The 8,804-nt window shown below is 57.5% G+C and overlaps 1 protein-coding gene across 1 annotated transcript; it reads right to left on the bottom strand.

The window, feature by feature from the left end:
• Positions 1–3,602: 3,602 nt before the first annotated feature.
• On the bottom strand, positions 3,603–8,546 carry LOC137449639 (E3 ubiquitin-protein ligase TRIM35-like). The gene is made up of 7 exons (XM_068155355.1): positions 8,413–8,546; positions 7,506–8,367; positions 6,672–6,767; positions 6,089–6,319; positions 5,918–5,940; positions 5,321–5,442; positions 3,603–4,528 (listed from the first exon to the last, which is right to left on the bottom strand). Exons 1-7 carry the CDS (start codon positions 8,544–8,546, stop codon positions 3,963–3,965), a joined length of 2,034 nt encoding a protein of 677 aa, XP_068011456.1. The 3' UTR covers positions 3,603–3,962.
• Between the last annotated feature and the right edge of the window lie 258 nt (positions 8,547–8,804).

Here is an 8,804-nt window from a genome sequence, read left to right on the forward strand (position 1 = left end):
ATCCAGCCTAAACCGCCTGTGGTGGTTTAGGCTGGGTGCTGGCCTGGATGCCACTGCACAGAACACACCTGGGAGGTCCCAAGGGGTGGGCCCAGCCCAGGGGGTGGTCACAGGCAGGTATACCATTTCCCATAATGCCCTGCTCCCCTATAAATTGCCCATGCGGTGTCTTCACTTCCTCTTTCGTCCCCAGCTGCAGCCTAGGTAAAATGGCGTGAGCCGCCTCCCTTGGGCCTGCCCAGGCCTAAGGCTGGGTTGGGGGAGAGGAAAGAGCCCTTGTCCTGTCACAGGGCACAAGTGAGCAGAGGCTGTCCCTGTCCCTTCTTTCCTGACACCCAACCCTCAGATATTTATAGACATTGATTAGATGCCCTCTCAGTCTTCTCTCTAGCTTGGAGAAGGTCCTGCCAGCAGTACCCACCATATCCCAGGTTGGTTCTCAGGGTCAGGGAAAGCTGTGTTGGCTACTAAGGAGGCTCCCACACAAACCCCACCTGTCCCTTATCAGAGCTCCCCTCAACTTCATCCTTCAGTGAATCCTGGGTTCAGTTTTGGGCTCCTCACAACAAGAAGGACTTTGAGGGGCTGGAGCATGTCCGACAAAGAGCAAGAAAGCTGGTGAAGGGTTTGGAGCACGTGTCTTGCGAGGAGAGGCTGAGAGAACTGGGGTCGTTCAGAGGAAAGGAGGCTCAAGGGAGAATTCACTCTCTACAGCTCCCTGAAAGCACGTTGGAGTGAGGTAGGGCTCAGTCTCTTCCCAAGGAACAAGTGACAGGGCACAAGGAAACTGCCTTAAGTTCTGCCAGGGAAGGTTTAGGTTGGACATGAGGAACAATTTCTTCCTCAGAAGGGTTGCCAAGCCCTGGGACAGGCTGCCCAGGGCAGTGATGGAGTCCCCATCCCTGGAGGGGTTTAAAAGCTCAGCCCCAGGGAGACATCACCCACTGCTGCAGGCTGGGTGATGAATGTCCTCCGGAGGAGAGGTCCATGCTGGTGGGAGGAGCAGCTTCACTGCCTTGGTTTCCACGTCAAGGCATTTCTTTGTGTCTGGGGCAATGGAAATAATCTCAGCAAAGATGCAGGTACCATTTATTGCACAAACCCCCAGTTTTAGGTTCCCTCTTCTGGGGGGGAGTGGTGGTGACAGCACCAGGGGACAGCACAGGGATGGCAATTGGATGCTCACACCGATTTTCCTCCTCTCCCCATATCCAGGGATGCTCATCTGGGCATGGATAACATCAGCTGACGTAATGAAGTTGGACACCCCACACCGCACGCCTCAGCATCTCCCTTTTGTTTTCTGCCTGCCTGCTCTTGTTACAGTATCACACAGTATCACAATATAACTTAGGTTGGAAAGGACCTCGAGGATCATCGAGTCCAACCTATCAACACAGACCCCATGACTAGACCATGGCACCAAGTGCCACGTCCAATGTCCCCTTGAACGCCTCCAGGGACGATGGCTCAACCACCTCCCTGGGCAACCCGTTCCAATGATGAATGATTCGCTCGGTGAAGAACTTCCTCCTCGCCTCGAGTCTAAACCTCCCCTGGCGCAGCTTGAGACTGTGTCCCCTTGTTCTGGTGCTGGTTGCCTGGGAGAAGAGGCCAACCCCTTCCTGGCTACAACCACCATTCAGGTAGTTGTAGAGGGCAATGAGATCACCCCTGAGTCTCCTCTTCTCCAGGCTAAACAATCCCAGCTCCCTCAGCCTCTCCTCACAGGGCTTGTGTTCAAGGCCTCTCCCCAGCCTTGTTGCCCTTCTCTGGACATGTTCAAGTGTTTCGATGTCCTTCTTAAACTGAGGGGCCCAGACCTGGACACAGTTCTCAAGGTGCGGCCTAACCAAAGCAGAGTACAGGGGCACAATGACCTCCCTTCTCCTGCTGGCCACACTATTCCTAATGCAGGCCAGGATGCCATTGGCCCTCCTGACCACCTGGGCACACTGCTGGCTCATATTCAGCTGGCTGTCGATCAGCACCCCCAGGTCCCTCTCTGTTTGGGAGCTCTCCAGCCACTCCGACCCCAGCCTGTAGCTCTGCATGGGATTGCCGTAGCCAAAGTGCAGCACTCGGCACTTGGACTTGTTGAATGACATCCCATTGGACTCTGCCCATCTGTCCAGTCGGTTGAGGTCCCTCTGCAGAGCCTTTCTACCCTCTAACTGACTAACATCTGCCCCTAACTTGGTGTCATCTGCAAACTTGCTGATGACTGACTCGACCCCCTCATCCAGATCATCGATGAAGATGTTAAAGAGCACGGGGCCCAGCACTGATCCCTGGGGGACACCACTGTTGCCTGGCCGCCAGCTGGATGTGGCACCGTTCACTACCACTCTCTGGGCCCAGCCCTCCAGCCAGTTCCTAACCCAGCACAGAGTGTTGCGGTCCAAGCCACGGGCTGACAGCTTAGCCAGCAGTTTGCTGTGGAGGACGGTGTCAAAAGCCTTGCTGAAGTCCAGGTAGACCACATCCACAGGCCTCCCCACATCCACCAGATGGGTCACCTGATCATAGAAGGAGATCAGGTTGGAGAGGCAGGTGCGCAGTTATTGCCGCCAGGATAATCTGCTCCATCACTTTCCCTGGCACTGAGGTCAGGCTGACTGGCCTGTAGTTTCCAGGTTCCTCCATCCGACCTTTCTTATGGATGGGGACCACATTGGGCAGTTTCCAGTCATCTGGGACCTCACCGGTGAGCCAGGACTGGAGGAAAATGATGGAGAGTGGCCTAGCTAGCACATCTGCCAGCTCTCTCAGCACCCTAGGATGGATCCCATCTGTTCCCATGGACTTGTGAGTATCCAAGTGGCTCAGCAGGTCCCGAACTAATTCCTCATGGATTTCCGGGGCATTACACTGCTCCCCGACCCCATCTCCCAGCTCAGGAGGGCACTCGTCCTGAACTCCTCCTGCCTTGCTGTTAAACATTGAGGCAAAGAAGGTGTTCAGGACCTCAGCCTTTTCCTCATCTTTGGTCACCATGTTCCCCTCCAGGTCCAATAGGGAGTGCAGGTTCTTCCTGCCCTTCCTAGGAAGCATCCTCTGTGATCAGGGAGAAACCATGGAAACCACCCATTAATATCAGCATCCTGCCAGAGAGGTCCTGGCTGGCCGGGCTGCGTGGGCAGCCGCAGCATCCCAGCTCACCAAGCACCTTCTCTTTCCCCAGAGTATCACCTTGGAGCCCCAAGTGCTCACCAGAATGGAAAGACAGACCTTTTGGGCAGGATTAAGATCAAGGCAGACCCAGCATGGGGTTGCAGAGGGTGGTTTTGAGCCGCCTCTCATCCCACTTCTGAGACACTTCTACTTCCATACACCAACCTGCACATCATCACCAGACTCCTGCAGCTGGGCATTTGTGGAAAAGCCTTTCAAAGGGATAAAGTCGTGGGGAGAAGAGGGAGGAGGAAAGGGATTGTTCATGGAATCATAGAATTGTTAGGGTTGGAAGGGACCTCAAGGATCATCCAGTTCCAATGGGAAAGGAGCTGGGGGCGGGGCAGGGGAGGGTTGGGGGGGGCACAGAAGCACAGAATCATATCAGGACAACCTTTATTAATAACTTTTTTTTTAAAAAACACACTAAATAGACACTTTTATTGCTTCTTATCTTTTCTTCCTTCTTTCCTTTTCCTCTCTTTTCTTTACCTTTCTTTTCTTTTCCTCTCTTTTCCTTTCTTTTCTTTTCCTCTCTTTTCTTTACCTTTCTTTTCTTTTCCTCTCTTTTCTTTTCCTTTCTTTTATCTTTTCTTTTCTTTTCTTTTCTTTTCTTTTGGTTGCTTTGCTTTGCTTTTCATTGCTTTTCATTGCTTTTCTTGCTTTGCTTTTCTTCATTCTTTCCTTCATTCTTTTCTTCCTTCCTTTCTTTTCCCTAAGGAAAGCTGAAGGGGGAAAATAAAGCACTTGGGGAACCCCAAATGCAGGTGAAGGTGGTGGTACGGCCGTTAAACAGAGACATCCTCCTGGACGTGGACCCGGAGGGGGCAGATGCGGAGGGGCTCGTGCACGGCGCCCACGGCCGCGGGCCCCACGTAGAAGTAAGGGTAGACGGCGGTGCTGAACTTCTTGTGGAAGGTGTAGATGTGGGCCCGGCGGTCGGCGTCATAGAAGGACAGCTCCCCTTCGTCGCAGTCCAGCTCCACCCGGATGCGCTTGACGCTGCCCAGGGTGGTCTCCAGGCGCGTGGCGTTGGAGGCTCCGTCCATCTCGATGTCGATGCCGGGCAGGTGATAGATGTACCAGAAGCCAGAGCGAGCGTCGTGGTGGAAGGGCCACTGGGTGCCGCTGGGCAGCCGAGCCACCCCCACACGCCAGTTCGTGACGCCGCCCAGGTCCACCTCCCAGGTGTGGAAGCCGTCTAAGAAGCCCCGAGAGCCCAGGATGCAGGGGGCCAAGGTGAAGCGCTCAGGGTTCTCCACCAGCATCTTGTAGTCACTGTTGGTGACGCTGGTGAGGTCCTCTGACAGCTCAAGCCAGCCCGCCGCGGAGTTGGGGTTGAAGGTGAAGGGGACTGTGGTGGGGACATGTGTGTTAGGAGTCTGGACTGCTGCAGGGATGAGCTGATGGGGGGACAGTAGCCCTGCAGGTATCCATCCATCCTTCCATCCACCCATCCTTGCATCCATCTCTCCATCCACTTGTCCTTGCATCCATCCATCCATCCACCTGTCCTTCCACCCATCATTCCATCCATCCATCCATCCACCTGTCTTTGCACCTATCCTTCCATCCATCCATTCATCCATCCATCCATCCATCCATCCATCCATCTGTCCTTGCACCCATCCTTCCATCCGTCCATCCATCCATCCATCCATCCACCGTCCATCCACTTGTCCTTGCACCCATCCATCCATCCATCCATCCATCCATCCATCCATCCATCCATCCATCCATCCACCTGTCTTTGCACCTATCCTTCCATCCATCCATCTGTCTTTGCACCCATCCATCCATCCACCTGTCCTTGCATCCATCCATCCATCTGTCTGTCTTTGCACCCATCCTTCCATCAATCTGTCCTTGCACCCATCCATCCACCCACCCACTCATCCATCCATCCATCCATCCCCCAGCTCACCATGGAGAAACACACCCTCAAGGGTTTCCCTTCTGGGGTGCAAATGCCCCAAAGCAGCCTTTACATTCTCTACCTCCCCTCCTCGGGCCCATCAGCCACAGGCATGGCTGCTCCATGCTCCTCTTCTCTCCAGAACCCACCACCCTTGACGCTGCCCCATGCAAAAGCTGTTTGAGCTCGTGCTGGGACAACCATCCTTTGGAGGGGGACTCAGCACCTCACCTACAGTGATGATGTTGAGCATCTTTTTCCACACGTTGTACTGCACTGAGCCCAGGTACTTGGCAACGTCAAAAAACATCCCTACAGGCATGCCCTCTCGTTCCTCAGCTGTACAGGCAATCCTTGGGTAGGGACAGAGGACAGAGATGGGTCAAGGATGGAGGAAGGCAGTGGGTTGGATCCCCTGGCACCCCATGTTTTGGCAAAGCCTTCCCCACTAACACAGTCCATCTCCTTTTGGGCTTTTCTCCACAACCCAGGAGGGTAGACACTGATGGTGGGACGATCTCAGCACCAACATCAAGGTTTTAATGCTGCCCCCAAGACCTGCAGTGCTGCTTTGTGTCTGCATGTGTGCTCCTTCACCCTGCCCAGAAGCACCAAGGGGTGCTGCCTTGGCCTTGGGGCCCTCCAGTACCACCTTCTGCTGGAGCACCCAGACCCAGAAGGGATGTGCTGGTACAGGAAGTCGCTTGGGGCAGTGACCTCACTCTGCATCCAGGCAGGAGACCCCATTCAGGGAGGGATAGTGGGGGCTCAGCCACCTCCAGCACCCTGTGCCACTCGGCATGGGATGCAGTGGGGACCAGGACTTACCTGCACTTGCGGTTCTTGTGAGCCTGCAAGAGAAGAAGACATCGAGCATCAGACCCCCACTTGTAAAGAGTCCCAGGGGCTTATAAACACCCAAAGGTTCGCCCACCACTCTGCACGAGTGGCAGGAGGGTGCCAGGGCAGAGGTGGCACCCCGTAGGGCATGGACTTTACCATGAGGAAGGTGTAGTCGTCCTCCTTGAGGTCGTTCTGGAGCTGCTTGGCTTCGTTGAGCAGGGTGTGGCAGTTCTCCAACAGCTGCTTCATCTTGCCCTCGATGAAGTCCTGCTTGTGCTGCACCTCCTCCTGCAGCTCGTCCAGCAGTGCCTGCTCCTCACTGCACAGGAAGCTGTGCAGCTTCTCAAACTCCTGCTTGATCTGCTCCCTCAGCTGCGTCACCTCCGCCTGCCCCGTGGAGGGATGTCACCACCTCCCATCAGAATCCACAGCTCCCCTGGGCTCCCCCAGCCTCCTCCTGAACTTTCCTCCTGAGCCTTCCAACCAGCTCCAGTGCTCAGGGACTCGCTAGGCTCCCACTGGGATCCTCCACTCCACAAATCAATGTCCCAGCCAGCCTCATCCCTCTGGTGCTCAATTCCTCATTGGAATCCTTCCTCCCCCCCAGCAGCGCTCCCCTCGCTCAAGGACAGAGCAGCCCAGGACAGTTCCACCCCAGAGCCAGCTGCACCTCAGGGGTGTGTGTGCACGTGTGTACACGTGTGCCAGGATCAGGCCCTACTGGGGAGGGGCCACACACCTGGTTGTGTTTCAAGATGGCCTCGTAGGCACGATGGGCGGTCCCAAAATCCTTCACTTTATCCCGCAGGGAGGTCTCCATGTTCTTCAGCTTGGCCTGTGGAGAGGAAATGCCTTCAGGAACCTCACAAGCCTATGCCCAAGTGGAAAAAGAGCACCAAACCCAGCAGGGTAAGGTTAAGCAGGATCCTCGCTCGAGTCAAGCTTTCCCCTCCTGCAGCCTGAGATCTGCCAGCGCTGGATGGGGTCAGTGTGGTGCGGGGCTGGGCAACGCGAGCCTGGGGAGCTTTGCTCCGTGGTGAATCCTCCCTTACATTTTTAAACCCTTCTGCTGGTGCACACTCAAATCCCTGCCTGTCTTGGTGCTGACAGCAGCTCCCAGGGAGGCTCAGCACCACGGGCAGATGGCCAGGCCTTGTCCAACAGCAGCACCACGTCCTCCCTGCAACATTTGAAATCTGGCTCATCCCCCACGGGTGACTCAGGGAGGCAGCAGCTGCTTTCCTGGATGGGAAACGCAGCGGGGCCTGGCACGCTGCCCAGCTGCTGGCCAGAGCCCCATCCTCTCCTACTCCTCCCCACACAGCCGTGGCCCATCCTGCCCCGCAGGGCCCGGGGTTGTGTCCCCATCCTACATCCCTTCCTCGGCTGGGCAAATTGTGCAACCACTCCCAGCCTCGAGGCACCGCTGCAACAATCAGCTGCTGCAATAACCAGCATGTCTGGGTCCAGCCCGGCCTGCCCGAGGATCAACAAGCCAAAGAAACGTGGGGACCAGCCCACCCTTCAAAACCCCTCAAAGAATCCGCCCACTCCCCTTCCCCACAGAGCAAACCGCTGGGGCAAAGCATGCCAGCTCCTTGTCCTCCAGGCAGAAGAGTTTGGCCTCTTGGTGGTGCAGGGGACAGAGGGCGGCTGCCTGGCCTCGCCGCTGTCGTTCCTCCTTGAGGATCTTCTCCACCAGGTTGTTGAGCGTGTGGTTGATGCGGAGGTCGTCCAGCGAAGAGCGCTCCTTGCACACGGGGCAGACGTGAGCGCCGTGCTCCCAGGAACGGGTCACGCAGCCCTTGCAGAAGTTGTGGCGGCAGCCCAGCGTCACGGCTTCCCGAAAAGGGTCGTAGCAGATGGGGCACAGCAGCTCTTCCTTGAAAGTGGCCGTGGGGGACGTGGTGGCAGAGGCGGGCACTAAGCTGTTGATCGAGACGCTGGCTTCCCTCTCCATGGCACTGGAGAGAGAAGCGATGGATGGAGGGAAGCCGGAGCAGGATTTCCCGAGAGCCCCAGTTGGAAAAACAGCCCCGTTCCTGATGCAATCGTTTTCCTGCCTGTGACACCCCGCAGCTCCCTCCCCGGGCAGGCACCAGCCTGAGTGACACCGGCCCGGGCCACTGGCAGCCACCAAGGGCGGGCAGGCACCGGCGAGCGTGCCGGGATGAGCCGGCAACGTGGGGAAGTGAGCCGGGGGTGGCCGGACCCTTCGAAGGTCTTGTCCCTGTGTTCGAACCCTCAGCTTCGGGGTGGTCCCCGGTACGTGACCCCCACTCCCGAGACTCTTCTCCAGTGCCACAACCCCCTCGGACTTTCCGGTGTCCGGTCTCGAAGCACCAGACCCCTTCGGGGCGGCTGTGCCACCCGGTCCCCGGACCCACTCCCCTACCCCCGGTGCTCCTCTGCTGCCCGGTGCCCCATTCTCAGTGCTGCTCCGATACCCGGATCGGGACGCTCATCCTAGGTGCCCGGACCCGGACCCTCTCAGCCATGGCAGTGCCAGTGCCCGCTGCCCCAGTCCCGGTGCTGTTCCGGTGCCCTGACCAGGGCTCGCAGTCCCGGAGCTGCTGCGGTGTCCGGACGCCGACTCCTCGGTGCCCGTGCACATGGGGTGCCCGTGCACATGGGGTGCCCAGCGCTGGATGTGCGTGCGGATGTGTGTCTTACCACTCCGAGGGCGAGTAGCAGCGCCTGGAGCGGCCTCTGCGCCGGGCAAGGCGGCGGGAGGGGGTCCGGCTGCCCGCCTGCCGGTAGTGTGGGGCTCAGCCCGTGCCGGCGGAGGTGGAGGCACCGAAGGGGCGGGACGGAGCGGGCGGGGGCCGGCCTGAAGCCTCTGGGGCGGGACCTCGCCAGGCACAGCCTCACT

This window comes from Melanerpes formicivorus, unplaced genomic scaffold (genome assembly GCF_026170545.1).
Source record: "Melanerpes formicivorus ecotype bairdi unplaced genomic scaffold, bMelFor1.0.p_v2 SCAF_31, whole genome shotgun sequence".
NCBI lineage: Eukaryota > Metazoa > Chordata > Aves > Piciformes > Picidae > Melanerpes > Melanerpes formicivorus.

Coding starts and splice junctions, on each gene's coding strand:
- LOC137449639 (XM_068155355.1), bottom strand. CDS start 8,546: ATGTGCACGGGCACCGAGGAGTCGGCGTCCGGACACCGCAGCAGCTCC. Junction 8,368..8,412: donor CCATGGCTGAGAGGGTCCGG/GTCCGGGCACCT, acceptor GTATCGGAGCAG/CACTGAGAATGGGGCACCGG. Junction 6,320..6,671: donor CCATCTTGAAACACAACCAG/GTGTGTGGCCCC, acceptor TCCACGGGGCAG/GCGGAGGTGACGCAGCTGAG.